Source organism: Leptosomus discolor, chromosome 8 (genome assembly GCF_034619465.1).
Source record: "Leptosomus discolor isolate bLepDis1 chromosome 8, bLepDis1.hap2, whole genome shotgun sequence".
Taxonomy (NCBI): Eukaryota; Metazoa; Chordata; class Aves; order Leptosomiformes; family Leptosomidae; genus Leptosomus; species Leptosomus discolor.
The window spans coordinates 57,405,165-57,428,051 of NC_141398.1; the positions used below are offsets into that span (position 1 = coordinate 57,405,165).

Consider the following 22,887-nt stretch of genomic DNA (forward strand, 5'->3'; position numbering starts at 1 on the left):
TGTTTTGGGACAGAAAACAATCTTCTTTGTGCAAGAACGGGTACAGAGGTGACTGACCTAGTTAACTGTATAATACTATGCCCATTTCTGGGCTCCTTCAGCCCAGAAAACAGTTTATAAGTCTGCCTTCCTACAGTTTAGGACTCAGCCAGGTATGTATAGCACCACAATATGGGAAAACAGGAAAAAAGTAGTCAAAATAGATACCCAATGACAGGTACAACTTTATCCATTTGCACTCCAAGCTGCCCTGCACCTGAGCCACCTCCACAGCAAAGACCATGTTGCGAGGTTCATATGAAGTTCTCTGTAAGATGAGCAGCGCAGCTTCAAAACCAGGGAGGAATGAAAGCCATGGCAGAAGGAGAGCTTATCAGCACTCTCCAGGTATGGTTTATAGCTTCTAGACTTCATTTAGGTCTCTGCTAGCCAGCTCGGAGAGTGAAGGAACAAACCCCCTTTTGCCCTCAGCTAGCCAAGATGAATTAGGGGTTTCAGTAGTAGAAATCAGTTCACTGCAAGCCATGTGACCCACCTGAATTTCGTGCTCAAGTTGAGGGCTGTGTAAAAGTGCTTGGTGGAAAGGTAGAAGTGTGTTGCCATCTGAAATCTGTTTCTGGGTCTTCCTTCTTGACACAATATAGCACTGACTGATGCTTGTTTTCTTGGCTTGAAAAAGAATATGTGCATATGTATAAACACACTTGAACAAGCCTGTGACTTAATGACAGTATATTTGCACATAGCTCCACAAATCTTCATGATCTCTAAGTATCCAGTTGCTGACAGTGACATATATCATGAGCTGTTCTGTGCTTAATTATTAATTTTACATTAAAGAGTTCCACAGTCAATATTTAAATGTTTTATGACATACAGAGCCTTGTCCATACTCATATTTTCTCTGCAGCGACATAATGTTGTAGCCTTTTCAATACTAAATCAATTACACACAAAATTAAAATAATTGATTTGTTGCTTAAGGTCTTTTCCTAACATGGTGCATCAATTCTAAAGAAGTGAGAACAGTGATATCAAGGCCCTCTGTTCATCCTTGCAGACGTCCACTTTTCCAGGGTCAAATGTCAGTGCAGACAATAAAGCTGTCCAGCACAGCTCTGGGGCAGACCTCTAATGCACTTCTTACAGGCATGCTTCCCTTCAGCCCTAAGTAGTCGTGAAGTGGGAAAGAGAAATTCTGTTGGAGGCTGTGATACTAGAAGAAAAGTGCAGGAGAATAATTTTATTCTAACCTTGTGTTCCAATCTGTAGTGATGGGCAGAATTAATAGGAGCAGTATCAACTGTTTTAAGCACCTGGGAGTTTGATATCTTTTCTGAGTTAGATTTACTCGGGAATTAATCACTTCTGAAGATGCTTCATCTCACCTTTCTTAAATATTTACCTTAGAATGGGATGAACTGTATCCAAAATTGCCAGTCCCTCTCCAGGGACTATTAAGACACTTAAAAGGCTAGATATCTGAGCCTAAAATTGTTGTAACGGAGTGAAATTAATCACTCTGTCTAACCCCAAACTTGCTGAACTTAGTGACTTAATGACTTAATTCAGGAAGCAATATCAATGCCCCTACTGAAAACATGTACCACACTCTCCAAACTATATTATTGTTAAATGTATGCAGAGAGTTTTTGAAACTTGTGATTTATAAGATAGTTTCAAAGACCTGCTTTAAAATCATAGAGCATACTCTTTCAGCATCTGAATCATTTATTGAATTCAGCTATCAGTGGCTTTAAAGTATAATTTGATCCAAAAAGAGGATTTTGAGTAGGGATGCAGATTTCCACATACAGATATTTCAATCTCAAGATGGGCAAATGGCTGAAAAACATTCCATCTTCTATTATTCTAGAATGCTATTAGAAAATGAGTTGTTGCTATGGACTTGATTTAAAAGCTGACCAATTCAAAGCGTAGGTTTCCAGAATAACTAATTGTGTTTATCCTTCTTCACTGTGGACTCCTTTACTGTGGGCAGCTATTGCACCTGGTGCAGAAGAATATGTGTGGGAAGAATGAATCCTTTTTAAAGGGAAGGCTATCTTTTGAAGACATGCCCTATGATCCTTCATAAGGATTTGTTCAATACTGAGTTTGAGGCCTTACAATCAAATATTCCACTTCTCTTTGCAATTTTAGCAGGAATTACTGCATCTTTGATACGATTTATCTAGAAAAGTGCAATGGACTTAATGCAATCCTTTGGATGAAGAACAGGGAGTAGTTGTCCAATTTGTTTATTTGGTCTAGCAGTAAAGAAGTGCATTATGAAATATTGTCTGGGCAGGATGAATTTGGATGAGTGGCTGGAAAGCTGCCAGACAGGAAAGGACCTGGGGGTGTTGGCTGTCAGGTGGCTGAACGTGAGCCAGCAGTGTGCCCAGGTGGCCAAGAAGGCCAACAGCATCCTGGCCTGTACCAGCAACAGTGTGGCCAGCAGGAGCAGGGAGGTGATCGTGCCCCTGTACTGGGCACTGGTGAGGCTGCACCTCGAATGCTGGGTGCAGTTTTGGGCCCCTCACTGCCAAAAGGACATTGAGGTGCTGGAGCATGTCCAGAGAAGGGCAATGAAGCTGGTGAAGGGTCTGGGGAACAGGTCTGGTGAGGAGCGGCTGAGGGACCTGGGGGTGTTTAGTCTGGAGGCTAAGGGGAGACCTTATCACTCTCTGCAACTGCCTGAGAGGAGGTTTTAGTGAGGTGGGGTCAGTCTTACTAGGAGTAGGATGAGAGGAAATGGCCTCAAATTGCACCAGGGTAGGTTTAGATTAGAGATTAGGAAAAATTTCTTTACCGAAAGAGTGGTCAATCATTGGAACAGGCTGCCCGGGGAAGTGGTGGAGTCCCCATCCCTGGAGGTGTTCAAAAAAATGTGTTGATGTAGCACTTCTGGACATGGTTTAGTGGGCATGATGGTGTTGGGTTGACGGTTGGACTTGATGATCTTAGAGGTCTCTTCCAACCTTAATGATTCCAGGATTCTTATTTTAATAACTTCAAAAAAAGAAGACCCTTGAGAGAACAACCAAATAATTTATCCAGTAATTCATCTGCAGGAGGGGGAAACAAAAACAAGACTCACCTGAAAAGATCCTGTATTAAGACAGAAACATCCCTCAGATAAAAACTTTCAGATGTTTGATAGATCAAATGGCTAGGACTTGACTATGAAATCAATACAAATATTAAATGATACATTAGAATAAGTGTTCCTACAGATGAAACTAGAAACTATATAAGATTTACCTCCTCATTATTCTTCTTTCATTAGCACTGCTTTTATAATATTGAAGCACTCTTGGCTTATTGTCTACATTTAGCCTGTACCCAGGGCTAAACTATAACAGTCACACTATCACCTGACATCCCCTCACCAGGTAGGGAGGGGAATCAGGAAAAGGAGACCTGTGGGTTGAAGTGAAAACAGATTTAATGAAACAATACCAATACCAACAGAGGTATACAAAATTATACTCAGCCCAATGGATATGCAGCAGTCACAACTGACAGGAGGGCAGTCCTCAGGAGTAGGGAGAAGCCAGAGGAGGAGCAGGGAGAAACCGCAGCAAGAACCTCGCAGGAGCTCCCTTTCCTCAGCCAACCTGCCCCCTTTATACTGGCCATGACATTATGGCTGGGACTACCCCTGTAGCTGACTCAGGTCAGCTGCCCTGGCTGACCCCAGACTGCTGACAGCCTGTCCAGCATGGCTGGGCTGGGATTCTATCCCAGCCAAACCAGGACACTTATATGGCTTAATTTTGGGTAGATATAGGTGATGAGAATCACAGTGACAGAATCATGGGAAGCAAGGATGAGTGTTTCAGTTATATCCCCACTTTGTAACATGAGATTAGTGCACAATCAGTTCGTATTAGTTAGAGAGGAAAAGAATAAAGGTGAAGGTGCAGTTACTGATGAAGCGTATACTGGTGTATTGTTGTTATCCTATACCCACGTGAAAAAACTGATACTTGTATAAATTGCTAGTAGCAAGGAGGAAACAGGACTAACGTAGAAGAGGCACAGAAAAGGCAGAGATCATCCTTTCGCTTTTCTCTTTCATTTCACATATACTAAAGTGAGAAATTAGGAAGGTAAGAAGGGAATAAAGGCAATGTAATGCTGTGTATACCTAATAGAGACCTTCAAGGTCATTCCTGTATTCCATAGCCTTACTTAATAATATAAATCTTTGCTTTAGTAGTGCTGGGCTGATTTAAATCAACAGAAATTCTGGCCCACTGTCTCAAAAAGCATTTCCAATCAGGGAAGGTTGACCTTGCACTAAGACTTCTTATTAAAATGTAATATTATTACCTTTTAATCAGGAAGGATGCCAGTGTACCTTACTTGGACATAGTCTAGAGTGATTTCTGTAAAGTAATGACGTGTTTTTGATTAAAGCCCACTGTGACAGAGGAGTATAATTGCTGCCTTTCTTATAAGATATTTTTAAGAAGCCAATCAATTCCTTTACAAAAGTAGGTAATTTAAAGAATGAGATCTTCCATCTATGAAGTGTGGCCCTGATTAAAAGACTATTGAAATCTGTGATAACGTTACCTTCTTAGAAAAATCTCTCCATTTTGTTGTTGTTCTTGAACAAGTCCTAATGCAGAGTATGCACACAGAGTGTGTGGCTTGGGTTTCTTATTATCCATTCCACACAGACTGTATTTTTACAACGTTTTTAAAAAAAATAGACACTCACTGTCAATACATTACATTATGGTTTTGTTTTGTTTAGAAATAATTTGTTGTTGGAATGAAAGAAAAAATATTCTTCTCATTTCCTTTTCATTCTTGAAGTCTTATTAGATTTTAATATACTGCTGATTTAAAACCTACATTTGGCTCTGATCTCTTTCATTTCCATGAATTCTACTTAACTAGTTTCACTTCTGCCTTACAGACAGTCCTAACTAAAAAAAGAATATGACTGACAAGCATCTCTGTGTTGGAGTTGTTATTGGCCTGGGATTTCTCCACTAAAAAAAAAAAAAAAATTAAAAAAATAGCAGTCCGAAGTGTTACCGTGATTCTCTCTCAGCTAAGCTATGCCCTCGCAGCCCCGGGGTCTCCAGTACTTCTTTTTGGGGGACCTATTAAAACACACTGCTGCTTCTTCTCTACCACTTTCCTTTCCAAAGGACACTGGTGCTGTGGAAGGGTTGTGGGCTAGAATGCAGCAGGATACTTGCCTGGCTTCAAGAGCTGATAACTGCTGACAGGTCTCAAATTCAGAGGCTTTCATGGCTTGATGGGTAGCTGAACGTGAACTAGGTTCCCAGTGATTAGCTAAGTTTTGTTTAATAAGGGGTAAGAGAAAAGTCTATACATGTTCTTGTTGCTGTTCCTGTAAATATTCAGAGTACTAACTCTCCTTGACAGGGCTGGATGGAGACAAGGTGAAAGTGGCTTTGAAGTGACAGCCAGTTCTCATGCAAATAATTGACAATCCTTTTTTACTAATCTAAGTGAAATCTCTGAAACATCTATTTTCTTTTCTTTATTTATCTTGATTAAGAATGCCTCCCTGCTTAGAGGCTAGGAGAAACTTGATATTAACTTTTTTTGGGAGAAAGTTAAATGATTAATCTAATTTTTTCTTGTTTATTTTCTGTCTTGAGGTTTAGGGGAAGCTTTGTACCACACTCAAAAGGTAATTTCTCATGGGTATTTCTGGATATGAAATTTACATCAGGCTTTATAAATTTATATTACTTTAAAAATTGCAGTCTATTAGCAATTTGCAGTGCTTTGGCCAGAACTATATCTCCCAGATAAATAGGGAAGAGTAGAAGAATGGGAAACTATTAAAGAAAAGGTAGAGAAAAGCTAAAAGAAAACATTTGGATTATAAAACAGAGATAAGTGCAGAATATATATTTTTAGCAAGCTCTCTGCTTGGCTGTTCTTGACTACAAAGTTTGCATCTGCATTTAAACAGCTTGTATACGTCTGAAATCAAATTTGAATGATTGCAGGCAATTCCAATTTTACATGGGAACTAGGAAAACAGCATGGTGAATCATGTGAGTTGTAAGCATTTCTGACAAAATGTTTCAGCTGTCAAACAGTTCAGATCAAAGGGCTGAGTGAATGAGCAAGTCACTCTAGGCAAGAGGTGTTGAGTCAGAGTTTTTGTCTCTGGTAGTTTTATAAAAGGTGAGGAAAGAGCTTAGCGTTCTCCATCCCCACTGGGGCAGTCATGGTCTAAAGTTTAGCTGGCTATTTTAGGCATTGACCTACCTTCTCTTACGATCTGAGCTAGCTTTCTGGCAGGTGTTTGCCAAATGCACTTGTCATGGCGATAAGTTACAAAGGAATTGTGGAAATTTCTCATTTTGAGGTTTTCGGAAAAGCAGACAGTATATTGTATCTTTTCAAGAATAGTCTGCAATGGTTTTAGGAGGGGTGAATTTAACGATGTTTTAATGTCTCTAGTCTTTATTTCTTGTGATTTTTCTGATTGAGTTCTAGCACTAGCCAAACTCCAAAGAGAATGTAGGTCCTCTGTGTTTTGTGAGCGTGCCTAGGGCTGAATCTTACTCTTTGTGTGTTGAATAGCTATTCTTTCACACATAAATCACTATTCTGTCATATTCGCCTGCTGTGAGATGTTCAATGCATATCATAATTTACATTAAACCATTTACTTCAAGAGAATGTGCTATATATTGCTTTATGAATTATGTTATCTGACATATAAGATTATGTTATGAATTGGCAGTTAGAATATTAGAACAGTGGGACTTTTTATGGCTTATGGTCATGATCCAAGAAGTAATTCATACGTTTTCTTAATAGACTTCTGTTCAAAAGAGAAGCAGACACGAGAGTGCAACTTTTTTTACTATGGATCCAGAACTAGGCAGAATCCTAGTTAAGAAAAAAACACCAAATCTTTGGTGTTTGCTTAAATCTGCAGCCAATTCATATCTGGAGGAAGGACATTTTTTTTAATCTACAGCTCTATTGTTCTAAATCCTGTTTCACTAAATTTGTAATTCCAAGTCTATCTGAAGAGGCTGTAGGTGAACATGTGTGATGACTTCCCCATGCCTGAGCAGGGAAAGCTTGTTTCCTGAAGGGGTGACAATGATGTGAGTAGAACTGGGGGAACTGTTTAGGGAAAGATGGAGTTGTAGTAGGTATAATTTGGTGAGGAGCTTCTAATAGCAGCAGAACCGTCACTCTTCCTCTCCTATTTCCCCTGTTTCTGTTATCTGGAGGTTTAGATTCACATTTAAGAAAGGCTAAACTTGGTTCAGGAACGCATCACGTCACTTTCCTTTCTTTCTCAGAAACGCTGTGTGTTAAAGTATTAAACCCTTTTTTTTTTTTACGTGCGAAAAGTTAATATACTTTTAAAAGCTGAGGAGTTTGACTTGTACTCTGAAATAGAGAAGAACATTTCCATCAACCAGCACTGTTCCTCTTATTTTGCTTCATAATTTCTTGTATCTGCACAAAGTAGAGCATAAGTTTCAGTATAGATATGCTACCACAAAACCTCCTAACCTCGTATGTACTGATAATATATGCATGCTTTGGGAATCCTTGGTGAGGATAACAATTTCAGTGTTTTCACCCAACAGTTTTACCCTAAAGAAAGAAACATTCATAGCACTAGAGACAAAGAACAACATACCAAAGTAGCATCCATGTCACATAACTTCAACTAATGCGAATTCATTTACTGACATTTCATACATCAATGTCTCGCCTGAAGCAGCAGATACCTGAAAGCTCTTAACATTGTTTTCAGTCATGCGATGCTCTACCCTACAGTATGGCTAGGGACAGTACTGTGTATAACTCATTCTCAGAAAATCCCAGGAATGAATAATTTATTCTATCAGAACAGCTGTGTTACTCATGGGAAAAAAGGTTAAATACTGGTATTGCTGAAGGTTGACCTGCCCATACATCTTTACTGTTTTGTTATAATATTCAACTAGGAATGTCCCATTATTTCTTACTCAATTTATACACTTTCTGACTGCATTAACTCTCTACAGATAGTAGCAATTCTTAACAGATCTTCATCTCTGCTTAACATTATTGAAGTTTCTTTTGTGTATCAGCAGAATTTTGTTTATTATGCATTTCATAATTGAGAGATCACCATTGCTGACTGCAATATGTTGGCCTGCCCAGTGTGCTGATCAGTGATGCCACCTAAACTCTATTTAAAAAAGTATACGCATGTCCTGAATTTGCCTGACATCTAAATAGACGATGTGAAAAAGTCCTGCAGGGTAGAAAATTATTGCCCTATACAAATATAAGATATGTTAAAAGGCTGAATTCATTAATACTTACTAAATGGTAAAATTCTTACTCTATTGAGCAAGGCCTTCAAGTTTTTAATAACACATATAAGTCAATAACCATAGTTGCAATTCAAATGCATTTGATTTGAACTATAATAGACTGTACTTCTTATATTTGTTTTGCTTCCCTGGGGCTTGTTGTCTTTAAAGTACAGAATGACAGTCAAACACGTAATTAGTTATGATGAGTATGGTGGTCAGGAGGGTATCCTCCTTTGCTCTGTTTTCTGAAAGTTGGTGTTGTCTTTTTCTGTGGTAATAAATGTAATGTGCTCTAGAGATATAGGTAACCCTCATGATGTCTTCTTTTTTCATCCCATTTTTCATTCTTTGTTCTCCTTCTTGGGTTAAAATAGCTTTACTTTTTGAAAGTATACCATTGTGCAACTGATTATTATCACTGTATGAAGGTACATGAAGAAGGCGGAAATAAAATTCAGCAATCCAGTCACATTAATTAGGAAAGTAGACGCTTCCCTTTCTTTAGTACATGTATAAAACATTTAGTGTGCTGAACGTACAACAGAGACTCACAAAAAGAGTGAAAATAATATGACAAAACTCCAGTGAGAAACTTTTGAGTACTGTAGCTCTCAATGTTAAAACTGTTCAGTCCTTAAACTGGGTAATATTTTAGTGTTAGTATTCAAATTCAGAGTCTTCTTCTAAGGCTGTAGGCTTTAGACACTTGTTCATATTTCATCAAGATAGAAATAGGCCTCACTTCCACTACATCCCAGTTCTTTTTGTAAACCCAGCAGCTGAATATAATAAATAAATAAAGGGATAGGGGGTTAGTAGTAATCTCATGCTTCAGCTGAACTGTTCCAAATGTTCTCTTGGCATTTTGAGATAAAAAAGGCACCAAAAGAAAAAAAAAAAAAAAAAAAGAAGAAAAGAATGAGAAGAAAAGAACGAGAGAAATACAAGGGTTATTAAGAGGTAAATAACAAAATGCCAAAGAGCTTTTTCCCAAGAAACCATCTGCTCCAATCACCACAAAATTGTGCAAGCATTCTATTTTACTTCTTAATGCCTAAGGGGAGTTTTTTGCCAATATTCCCAAGCCAACTCACAGGCCAAATGAGCAGTCAACAGATTGATAGCTGCAGCCTCTGGAGCAATGACTTGGCTAGTGGGATATATGTCTGATCAATGAGGATCTCTGGGAGGAGCAAGTAGAGGTTTTGAGTGATTATGGTAATAGTGAAACTGCCTAGAAGGTGTGACAAATAAACCATGAATATTGAAATATACCAAGGCATAACTATACCTTTACTGAGAGAGATTGCCTCAAAGAGAATCTGCGCATCATCGGCAGAACTATAAAGTTGCTGATTTTGCAGACATTTCTTCCTCAGCTTGATAAGTTAATATATATTGTTTAACATGATAATGTAGCAAGCTGTTGTTTTGTGGTTTGAAAGCCAGCTGCATTTGATTGATGCCAGGAATGCGAGTATTTATAAAATGACACTGAATTAGAAGTAGTCAGTTTATGGGTCTGGGGAAATGAATCTTTTATGAAGAATAAAACTTTATGATGAAGGAGTAATACTGAGGAAGCGCACATCTTGAATTAAACTCATTTGGACCAGATGTATGCTGTAGAGCCTTTTAAAGTAAAAAGTTTTCTTACTGTAATTTTAGGAAAGATATCTCTATAAACATCATCTTTTGTGGTGGTCCAATCCCAAATGTACGGTCACGTAGGTTTTCTCTTTGAACACCTCAACTAGGATAAGGAAGTTATTCCCTGGAAGTACAGCTATCAGACTTCTCCAAAGCGTCCCTGGAATGTATTTTAGCTGCTGGTTTAAAGCTGTTGTGCTTTGGAATAGAATGTAGAGAAGGTACCAGTGTGCTTTGAAATGAGTGGGCAGCATTCAACTTTGGTTAGTTTGCAAACCTGGTTGTGAGCACAAGAGCGTAAAGAAAATGTTTCTGTGGACAAGCCATTCTCAGCATGGTTGCAGAAGCTTAACACTAACTTTCAACTCAGTGCAAGGGCTTCCTTTGTGTTTTCAGCTGCAGTATTCAGCAGCTCCTCTGGTTGTTGTAGCGATGAGAGTGTATAGGTGATGTTTAAAGAGGTTTAGTTTCCTGTATTGGTGTTCATAAAAAGAAAAAAAGGTATAAGCTTATATAGACTGTACTAATGCATAACGACATGTAAAGACAACCCCAAATCTCATGTGCAATTTTACAGCTGTTATATGAACTTGAGAGAATAAAATAACTTTTACTTAAATGTAAATGTCACTTTGATGGTAGGTACAAACCCATATCTCAAAAGTTTTGACAGAAGCAACACAGAAACAAATGGATGTAATTCTTTACAGCTCTCCTCCTAGAGCTGGCATCTCCATGCAAAATGGATGTAGAATTCTGCTCTTCTGAGTTGCTGGAATTTCTTATCTGTATGCACTGGAGGAAAGATTGTGCAGAACAAGATAATATCCAGTGAGTTGAAAGGTTAAAGAACTGCAGCTGGCAAATCACAGTCAGATTCAGCCGTTGTATTAAGCCTGTTCTATGCCAGGGTAACTAGAGATTTGGGGATTTACATCTGATCTTAAAATCTACAAGTGCCTTCCACATTCTTATCATCAGGAATATTTCAGTAGAACTGTCTAGAACAACAGTATAAATAGGATTCTGTCACAGTTTGAGGCTGGGCCGGCCACTAACGAATGACAGACGCTCTCTACTAACCCCTCTCCCCTCCCAAAAGGGAAAAGGAAAGAGAACAAGAGAGAGAGACTTTACGGTTTGGAAAAGAAAACTAAAACAGCTATAATGAAACAATAACAATAGAAGAAAAGATAATAATAAGAATAAGGGAATAATTAGACGTATACAGTATGTACAAATATACACAAAACCAACACCGAACCCAGCTCTCCCCACCCTGATGACAATACGTCACCCCCACACCGCAGGGCTGGCACTGGGGCAGTCCCAGGCTGGACTCGGCAGCAGACAGGGATGGGATACAGGAGCTGGACTCAGGCACTGGATTCAGGGATGCATGGATCGGGATCGACGACAGAAGAACAAACAGAGTCCTCCTCAGATGTCGGCCATCGAAGAAGAGAGGAAGAGACGAAGAGAGCAAGACCCTCGTGATCTCTCAGCTTTATACTGAATATGACGTCTATGGGATGGAATACTCTGTTGGTCAGGTTTGGGTCACCTGTCCGGTTCGCTTCTCCCTGTAGGTGCGACCCTTTTCACTCCTGGCACCCCAACACGCAGTACAAGATTCAGCAGTGACCTTGATCGCCATAAGAACCAGTATGAGCAAGGGCCTCTCTGCATACCAGTCCTTGGTATGAACTATAAACATCAGGTCTTATCACTGCTAGAAGCAGTCACTGTCTGGAAAAACAGGCTGCTGTTTCAGAAAATGTCGTTAGTTAGAGGAGACTGAACTGAAAAGTTAAAGCACTAAAACAGAATTAGTTCTGATTTAGCCCAAACCAGGACATATTTCTACCTGAGTCTGTATTTTAATCAGTTTCTAAATCTCTGCTGAACAACAGCTCCTCTAATAGATTAATAATGGTAGCAACTGTGTATTCATTTAAAATACAGTCTAATGTACTTGAGTATAGTATCTTATTAAATTGCATTTTTCAGGAGAGTTGCATACCAAACCCCGTTGAATTTCACTTGTACTTGGGCACTCTGTAAGATCACTTGAAGATTTGCCTTAATTTTTATCTATTTCACCTAAGTCTTGGGATTTAGGAGATCTTAATGAAACACATTATACAATATGAATATAAATAATCTTCTCAAAATGCAATAAATATCTAAAAATAGCACAGCGTGTTGTAGTTGTGAAAAGAGGGTAAATCCTCATTCTTCAAAACAGAAAGCTGCTCTTTTTTCTTTTTTCTTCTGAAGAAGTCTCAAACAAAGTAGATGAAAATATCGGGGCTGGGATCATCTTGTAATATTGGAAAACATGGCATGGTATCCAGTGGTAAGCTTCTTTTTGAGCTGTCTGACCTTTAATCACTGGTGAATAAAACCAACATGCTGTCAGATCTCTGTTATTTTTCTCAAGGGGGTAACTCTGCCTGAAGTAGCAACGAAGCAAAACCTTTGAGAGCTTATATTCAAGGTCACTACAACAAGAAGCAATACTTTGTACTCTGGGAAGTACAGGAAAAGAAGAAAAAGAAGAAACAGATCTAAACAAGCCAGTTGCGCTTGTTTAACAGCGAACCAGGCAGTTATTATGTCAGCCTGTAAATGAAGCTGGGGTTTTTTTTACTTTTAGCACAATATTTCATTTCTTATTTAAGTGTTAAGTAGTCTGTGCTTCAAGACCTTCACAAAGAATATAAACTGTTTATCATTGTACACGAATGATGTCTATTTCTGTTCTGCAGGCACTTCCCATTTAATGTCTTTGGCTTTGTCTCTACTAGAAGGTTTTAATCACTTGTGTTTATTTTGCCACAAAAGGCTATGTGGTTGCAGAGAACAGATCATATGGTCTTACAGACCTGATATGAAATGAAAATTTTATATTTGAAATATTTTCATCATCACATTTTAAAATAATACTTGCCCATTGAAAGTCTAGTGGGGAAAAGAAAGGCTCAGCCACCACGTAACAAAGAATTGCAACTAACTTTGACATTGTGCTTCACACATTAGATAATATGGTTTCAGTGCTAAGTTACTTAAAGAGAAATTATATAGCTGATGGAATTTGATTAATTGTTTTAGTTGGGATTTTTAGGTAAAAGAATGGACATCTTCCTAAATTTCTTATTTGTACAAAGTTTGCTAACACCTTTTATATTAATTTGTTACCCAGCTTTGTTCTATCATTGAAACTATTTTGTTGATTTGATCAACGCTTTTTTGTTACTTGGTAGGATTTTATTCTTTCTTCAGATTAATGTTACAAGAAATACTTTAGTTTGGGTGTGATTATATATTACTTTTAGTTTTTTTAAAAAATAACACTTACATTTATACATATAAATGAACTGATTAAGAAATCGTAATGTCTGGGGGTGAATATATCACAGTTCAACCCAGGTGTCTAATTACTTCTTTTCTTTGAGTCTCAGTATACTGTACAAAGCAAATAAAAGAATGTGGTGACAGAATTTTGTAGGCTACGTCAGCCTCTGGTGTGCCTGTCTAAGGGGCAGGAAAAGACTTGATCCTGTGATGCAGGAGTATGTGTTCCACTAGCTGAGAATTGGCAGCATCAAAGCCAACAACAAAGCATGAAGATATGGGGACCTTGTGTTAGAGTCATCTCTGAGGCAAAACAAGCACTAGCTGTCTGTTATTGGCTAAATTGCAAGTGAAAATAATACAAGTACAGACTAAATATCAGGTGAAACTACTTCGTGGTCTTGATGAGATACTTGTGTATTGTACCCACCTGGTTCTCACATGTGAAGGCAGCATAATTTTACATGTTCTTGCTAACTACATTCTGTTGTCTGTCCACCTTTCCCCTAGGAACCACTGTGATGCGTATGACAGCATTTGATGCTGATGACTCTAGCACAGACAATGCTCTTCTGCGATACAACATCCTCAAACAGACACCTACCAAACCGTCTCCAAATATGTTCTATATTGACCCAGAAAAGGGAGATATTGTTACAGTGGTGTCACCTGTACTGTTGGATCGTGAGGTAAGTGAATGTTTTCCTATTGCTGGTCTGACATTTTAATGTTTGTGCCTATGATCTTGTATGATGTGAAAAGAGGTCCAGAGCATTGAGGGGGTGGGGATTCAGATGTTTGACTTTGAGGAGTCTTTTAAGACTTTTCTTCATTTCTTATTTGGGTGTAAGTAGTTACACGCTGTGATCAATGTTTATAAATCTAATAGTGCATAATTTCTAGGCAAGACATATAGTGTTGGATGGTGAGATCAAAGATCTCAAGAATAAGTGTAGTTTGACTTAGAGTTACCAATTGGTGGTTTGGAAGTAAAAAAATCCACCCAAACCTAATTGTGCATATAGCTTGCTATGAGGATGTGACAACTTGGTGATTTAAATCCTTTTCTAGAATTTTCTTTTTAGTGAGTGGACTTAATGGACTAATTAACTTGGTACCCCACAGGCAAAAAATGAAAATACAAAAAAGGCGTAGTAAAGGGACAGGCAGCCTGCATGTGATACGTTAACATAAATTATCATAGTGACAAAATCTATGTTTCTTATAGATTATTAACATTATGAGAGCATAAATTGGTAGCAAAGAAAGCTTAGGTAAGATCATGTCAGGTTCAGAAGATAATAAAGTAGAGCCAATCTGTTAAGGCAAAGGTTTAGTTATCAGAAAATACATGAGATCTGGGCACCAATACAATGATGACCTAAACAGTTACTCTGTAAATCACTATTCCCTTCAATTACGTAGCCCTGTGTGCTCAGGTTCCTGGAGATGAGCAAATTCTTTTCTTGCAGGCTGTTTGAGGTATGTGCTGCATTAATGAACTTGTCTTCTAAGTTGGTTAGATTCAGGACTGGCCAATGTTGTCAATGTTCAGCATGTTGTTTCTCATTGTAATCAGATGAAAATGATGCCCATACCACTTCTTGGGTTAGGGGAGTAGTTTTTCTGCAAGCTTTTCCAACAGCAGATCTCTAATGGGTAAACCAGACAGATATTCTGGACACTTAGTGCGGTAAACCTAAGGTCTGGGCCTGTAGGTATGTCTTTTAACATTAGAGAGTTTCCAATTCTGTCACGCTTTTTTGGCTGGCCCCAGAATCATGCCCAAGTTAAGATTTATATAATCACTACCTTTTTGCTTCAAGTTTCCCTTCTAAATTAATTGTTTCAGTTCAGAAGCTTTATACTGTTTTCTAAAGTCAGTTTAGGTATTTTTATTCCTAATAGGTAACCATTCCTTATATTAAACCAATTTACTCAAAATTAGAAAATCAATGGAAGGGAATGAACATGTCTGCTTTTCCTGCTATCTTCCAAAGGTCACTGGTGATTCATGAAATAATGATGCTGTCTTCATACAAGAAGTGTGGCCTCAATCGAATGGGTGTTACAGCTGGGTAGTATATCCTGAGAAGATCTGAATTCCTCATGATTTTTAATGATAGTCGATTCAATACCTTTACTTCGAAGGTGACATGGCAAGCTGCAGTCTTGAAACTGCAAAGTAACTTTTGTTGCTGTAAATGTTGTATGTTTTATGAGACAAAATGGAGGGCTGTGTGAAATTTTAACGCCAAAAACAAGCATTATCTGCGGTTAAAGTCCAGTCTAATATTGTCTTGTCAGGTGAAAGGTTTGGGAAAAAATATTCTTTTCAATTTCTTCACAAGATGCTCTGTGTTGTGCTCTCTGTCATCTTTGTGAGTTCAGCCTCTTCTCCCACTTCCTGCTTATGTATGTCTTGTACAGAAACTGGTAGTCATGCCTCCTTTTCTAGATCTGTGGATTTAGATATTCATGGTCAAAGATGTATAACTTCTGGTTTTAACCATAATAGCAGCTTTTAGGGACAAGCAGCCTAATGATCCTATTCTGAGGAATTCTGGATACCAACCTAATCTTGATTCTATATAGATAACTCTTACGTATGTATTTTTATGTAGCTCATGAAATTGAATTACTGTAAAAGAATTGTTTGTCTCAGAGAAAGGGGTAGCATCTGGAGGAGGAAATGTCTGTCTAGCTACTGCTTGGGGAATAAGGTACCTGCAGATAATCAGACTTGAAGAAGTGATTTCCAGGATGCTGGAAAGTTGGTGGGCAGGAGGGAGTACTCTTTGCACTCCTCTGTAGGATGTCAGATGATATTAGTACCTTACTGTTATTATATTTTCTCTGGTGAAATTTTATAGATCTTTAATGTTTTGGCTATTTATCACAATCTTATATTAAGTGTATTGTAGAATCATGCGACAAAGAAACTGTCTTTCCCCTGAAAGCCTTGCTAGTAGGTGTGTAACATCAGAGGACAAAAAATGTAGATAGAGGCATTAAATGATTGTTGAACAAAAACCGTATGAAACAGTATTTGTGAAGAGGACAGCAGAATGCTTTTGCCTCCTCAGTTCTTACCCCTCTTTCATTGGCATCTCAGTGGATAATGTGTAATAGTAGACACACAGAGGGAACAGCAAGCTTTTTCGTTAATGTTTTCCGTTGCTTGGAAAAGAGAATGGACGTTGAACAGCTCAGCTGATCCTTTTTGATGACTGGATCTGAGTCAGCAGTATTTGCAGGTACACGTTGTATTTAAGTGGCAGGGGATGGGGAAGGTGCATTTCTGCTGAGGAATTCCACAGCTGTAGAAACTGCAGAAGTAAGTCCTGGTGAATCTGATTATTCATGACTGCCAATTCCAATCAGCAGCTTCTCCTGAATTTTACTTAAACTTTAAATTAGGTCGATTGCCTGTGATTTTTCTGTCTTTTGCTAGCTCTATTTATTTTCTATTTCAATCTTAAACGTGAGTACCAGTCAAAAGCAGATCGCTCTTCGTCGTTCCTTGTAGGCGTACTGTTTAAAACTGTGTTAGCCCTAGACACCAATAAAGAAGCTGAATTAAAGTAAAAAATTCTCTAAGATGGACATAGAGAAGGGAAAAAACTATTTCTCATTAATCATATGTATATGCACCGGAGGTTGATATGAACTCTTTTAAAGCATGTTAAAACACTGATTAAAATTACTCATATTTTCCGTCTGGTTTAGTAAGTTTTACCATGGCTTGGCTCTTGATGTTTTTAAGACAAATTAAGGGAATATAAATGGTTTGGGGCTTGGTTTGGTTTTGGTTTAAATTTCAAGTATAATTTGTTTCATGTTTGTGCATCAGAGGGGACGGGAGTCTGGGCTGTAGCCCAGTGGGAGATACTGAGATGTGGAGACACAAAGCATCTGGCAGGTTTTGCACATACCGTATAGTCCATATTGTTTTCCATGTTTCCACATTTAGAGAAAAATTGCCATGGCATAGCCTCAGAAATTCTTGTTTTGATGTAAAGAATCAAAATGCAGGTATTTACGCTAAAGTAAAATAAAGTTTTGCCATCTAGAACTCAGGTTTTATATCAAATTATCCCAATGTGGAAGAATGTTAGCGTGTGTAAGTAAACATCTTGATTAATAATTTTAAGGAGATGAAAATCAAATCAAACATTTTTTTCTGCTAATAATTTAGAATTAAAAGTAAATTCTAAGTAGACACTTTTTTAAAATAAAATATAAAAGAAAGGGAAAAGGAAACAATTAGCTCGTTGCTGGTGAACCTCAACTGAGCGTGTGCTTGTTCTTTTTGCTACACAGGATCAGCTCAAAATGAAGACAATTTTGCTACATTCCTGCAAGCCTTCAAAATTTCTTTTTCTGTGACTACCATTTATTATGTCTCTTGCTAAATTGAAAGTATGGAGATGGAAGGCTCCCTGGTGTGTTAAGTGACCTCTCCTTCGAAGGCTATTCCAAAGCTCTTCCGTGCATAAGGCAGCAGAAGGAATGTGTAATGTGAAAGGCATCACTCCCTCTTTAGGGTTGTTTTCTTTCTTGCACTATCTAGAAACAGAAAGGTCATCTTAGGTCTCTTCTTTGAGTTGCTTGTCTGCTTTCAGATCCCTAACCTAGCTATTTTATGTTTTTTTACTTTGGTAGTAATTGAATGGGTGTTTAATTTAGCACGGATGGGTGACAGCGTGTGCTTTGGAGCTATTTCTGTAGTATAGTATCACCTACAAAAGCATTAAGCAAAAATGTCATTCTCTCCAGTAAGCAGAAAAAGTGTACGTAGGAATCCCACAGATTACATCCAGCGAGCTGCTGCGTGCTTTTGGTATCTGTGACATCTGCTGAGGAAGCTGAGCGCTTCATGCCTTCAAGGAAAGACTTAGCACCATGCAGGATTTGTATTTATATACTAGCATATTTTTATTTATAAATTTTTTAGATTCAAAATTGTTTCCAAAAGTGCATGATCCTCAGGGTTTGCAGCAAAACTCAGATAATTTCTCAAAGAATATCCATTTTCATTTTCAGAAGGCAGGTAAGGACGTATTTGTTAAGATTAATGTGTTTTTTTTTCTTGTGGGGGTTAGGCATCCTTGAATGTGTCAGCAATAAAGATTGAAGAGTGTTAGGGGGCAAATTATACCTCCAGATATCCACTGGAGAATACATTTTGATTCATAAATTCAGAGAAGAAGGATGCCCTCCATCAAAGTGTATGGTCTAAATAACCTGAAATAGAGCACAAGGGGGGCGGCCGGGGGGGGGGGGAGGGGGAGGGGGAGGGGAGAGAAAGAAAGAAAAAAAATGTTGAGGGAGAAGAAGAAAAAAATATAAAAGAAACCTTGGGGAAATAGCCTGAATTTTGTATTTCAGGGATGGAAAGTCCACTTCAAAGTGACACTTCCCTGCAGTGAGAGAAAAAAAATGCTTCTCATGTGCATTGGAGGAGAAAATGCTTGTACTTTTGTAGAATCAACTCTTAAATTTCCTTTATGGATCAGTAATCAGTTTTTCTGCTTACACACAATGCTGTTTTGCCAGTGTTACAACACCTCTGCTCTACAGGAAAGTAGCTGTATGATTTGTATAAATTTTATATGACTAAAGCACTATAAGAAAGCTGCCACCACAGTTGCTAAAGTGAAATATTTGCTTCTCACAGTTTGAACAGTAATATGCTTTTGCTCTTGATAGGAACTGCTGTGCCTATTTTGAATTGAAGTTAACAAATAGTTTGAGATATCTGCTACATGCTGGACTGTATGCTGTCACATGTTTTTAAATACCTCAAGAAAACTGATTCAAGCTTTCCGTGATTCTGAGAAACCCTGGGCTAGATTCAGTTGAATGAAATGTATGTTCTCCAGTAGGACTGACGTTTGGTGTGCCTGCGCAAGCCACACTGCCGTTTCAGTAAACGAGTGTTATAGCCTGTAACCATTTGAACCAATGTTGGTGCATCAATCTACCATTGTTATATACCATGAATACCTTTCCCTCTCTTTATTACTTGGACACATGGAGCTGAAAGCCTTATGCCATAAATGATGTGAAACCTGGAGTTACGTTAGCCCATCCTGCTCATGTTTATGTGAACCACTTGTCACAACATAATAGCTGGCTGAGCCTCCTGCTTAACCGTGTGGCTCTGAGCTTTAAATAACAACTGCAACAAAAAGCAGAGTGTAACAACTAGCAAATACCTGTTCCTGGCCATACATTGATGAATGACCGTAGAGTGGCCAGGCATTTTTCAAGTCAACAGCAGCCCGCCGATACATATTCACCAATACGCTGCTTGCATGGAGTGGAAGCTTGCAGGAGTGTTCTTTACAGCATGCAACCAGTTCTGCTGTGATAAGTAAAGCACAGTGTTCCTGTTGATAGGGCTTAAGTTCTCTGAAGGGGTAGCAGTAGGATATAGAAAAAGCTTGTCCACTTCTGCATGTGGACACTACCCTCTTTATCCATATTTTGCATTTTGGAGATATGTGTCTTAAGGAGTCAATATACTTATTACTTACTCGATCTAAATGTAAATGCTAAACCAACAGTGCACTCTTATTTTTAATGAAAAGATATTAATCTTTTCAGCAAATGCATTCCACATTTGATCTTCATATTAACCTCTAAAATATTCATATTTACAGTGATTTGGGAAAACATATACCTTGGAGCATATCAGCTCTGAGTTGAAGTAAGTGTATCATTTTGTCGTGTCTTCTCTGACAGAATTCCCACTTGCACACCTTTAACTTGTCTTGCAATATAGTAAATTCTATAGCTGGACCTCAATTTCTACATTTTGGCGTTTTATTAGAGGCAGATATGGCAATATCTCCTATTTCTTTTCTGCTTAAACTAGAAGATAAACAAGGCATTTATCCTTTTCTCGTGATTAATATGTTTCTTATTCTATGGCTTCTGATGCCTGTAAATATGAGGAAAGGTGGGTCTTTAAGGGTCAGAGAAAGCGTGGATTTTTGATCTCTTTTGGGAGATGGTTCCATGGTCCATTGTATCTCAAACATTAGAAAAGTAGAAAATTGGGGAGAAGAAAGCTTCCAGTTGTAATGCTAGCTTATGGACAAATGGACAGAGGCATGGAAAGTGCTTGTTAGTGAGGTGTAAACTCATATTTAAAGTTAGGTTTATGATGAACTTTCCAGCATTTAGGCATAAATGTGTGCAATGAGAAAGCATCTTGTTTTACTAGATGTACCAGTAATTCTTAGTTTGATTGCTATTATGTTTTTGATGAGAAAGCTCACTAACCCATTCTAAATCTTGAAAGAGGTTGTGTAAAAGAGGTAACTACAAGTAAAAATGATATGTCAAAATATGAGCAATATCATTCAGGTAAGTAACAGTAAAGATTCCCATTGCCAGAACATTAGAAAGATTGTTCATTTAAAAAAAAAAAAAAAAAAAAAAAAAAAAAAGTCTGATCTGCATAAAGTTGTAGAGGGAGAATTTATGCAAAATTTTCATTGTGTTGTTGTCATCTGTTTCTACTGTCATTTAGTTTGACATGTAGTTTGATAGTCAGATTTTGTTTAAAAAAAAAAAAAATATCTGACAATAATAGGGACCAGATTTTCTTTTCTGTAAAAATCTGTAGGGGATGAACATATCACATCAGGAACCTCACAGGCAGCCATTTCAGCACAATGTTACTGACTCTTTCTGGGCAGTAGATATAACACCCAGATCACAAGGCAGATAAATCACTGAATGACTTTTCTTCAAAACACTAAGCACAATGTCCAAGACTCCTACCTCTGGAAAAAATACAATCATGGGGTGAACAAACACATTTGCTTTCTTTGTAAACAAAAGGCTCACTGAATAAGCTACTGCATATGCTCATGTACAAGACATAATACGTAGGTCTTGCATTTCCCTTTCCCGCTCTGAACTGAGCATGACTAACTATAAAACCCTAGTGATCACTGGAGCTCCCTTCAGATTCTTGCATTGGCTCGTCTGTGTGGATGGTTGAGGCCAGAGCAGGTTTTCCTTTGCAGTCTTAAACTCTGGTTTGTTGACAACCCGGAGGTAGAAATCCCAAGCCATTATAGACTCCAGATTATCATCCTGCCAGATCTGCTGGACGACATCCACGTGTAGGTGCTCCTTTACAGTTTCATCCAGTATAAACTGGGTAATCACTATATATATTTAAGCTAAACTGTAGATTGCTGGTGGGATAAATAATAATCACTTACAGGCAGAGCTTCTGCAAGGAGCTGTTTCCCTCCTCTGTGTAGATGAAGCACATGAAATCCTGAGCCATCTCTAAAAGGCATCTTTTTCTGCTTGCTTTGTCTGTGTTTCCCTCTGATACTGAGGGAAGAAGAGTGAATGTTCCCAGCTCTTCATAAGGATCTTGGATTTATTTCTTGGGTATGCTACTGGCTCTTCATTTCTCTAGTGTGTTATCCACCATAGTATGAAAACCAGGTGATCCACAACTAAGCTGCACTGAAGAATATTTATATTCTCCCCCTTGTGTTTTGGATTAGGAGTTTTACTATCACTAGCTCCTGTGGCAGATAGTTTGCTGATCTCCCAAGACAAATCACTCACCTAAACATTACAAGTTTCTCTGATACCGATGTATTGCTGAGAGATTTTAAAAATATCTTCAAGACACTTGCTAAGAGTCACACAAAGCATGGTATCAGCTGCCCGTCTACTTTGAACAGAGCCTGATAACTGAAATGTTATCTTTTTTGGTTAAAGTTTCTTTATTTGACAAAATTAGAGGAATATTAGCTCTATGGATGTTTAGATGTTAAAATCCCACTGTGACAAATTATCTAAGAGGGGAAAAGAAGTGGTGGACTTAAAAAAATCTTGAAGTGGCAGATTTTGCAGAGAAAGCTGGTTAATTACTAAATGTTGGCGCATATTCTGCTAGTATGAAGGGCCCATAGATACTGAAGTTCAGCTGCAATGGAAGAGAGTAGATGTTTTGTAGATGTCTGGGGCAATGATTTCAGCTCAGGAGAGAGAGGATTGAAAGGGCCAAAAGGTGAGAAAAATCTGAAAGATTCTCACTGCCCATGTTTTTTGATCCTTTCTTAGGGCCAAGGAATATAACTACAAAAGGTAGAAGTAAGTCTCTATTGATTAATCTCCATAAGTTTTCTTTTTTCTTGGAAATATCCCTAGTTTCCAAACAGGCTTTGCTGTCTGGATAAGATGAACTCCTCCTTCTTATAGAAGCAGTAAGGATGTTTTGCAGCTAATGCTTGAAAAAAAAATTTGAGTTTTCTCAAAAATCTTAAAAGTTGGATTTTTGCATTAAGTATTAGTATTTTCAGAATGCTCTGTGCTTAAGAGAGCCAGAAGGAAAACATCTGGAAGTAGTCAGTTCGCAACCACCTGACTCAAGTAGAGTTAGCACCAAAAAGTAAATGGAATTACTTCAAAGTTGCTATAGGAATAATCACTGAGCTAGATTGGAGTTGCAGCTCGGAACACTTGGGACTCTACGAGAGTAACCCTAGAG

At 38.1% G+C, this 22,887-nt stretch overlaps 1 protein-coding gene across 1 annotated transcript in view; it reads left to right on the forward strand.

Moving 5' to 3' along the window:
- CDH13 (cadherin 13) overlaps positions 1–22,887 on the forward strand; it is a 398,743-nt gene that overhangs the window by 240,257 nt on the left and 135,599 nt on the right. The window contains exon 7 of the mRNA XM_086468834.1: positions 13,863–14,041. Coding sequence (XP_086324960.1) covers positions 13,863–14,041 — 179 coding nt within the window. The remainder of the gene's footprint in view (positions 1–13,862; positions 14,042–22,887) is intronic.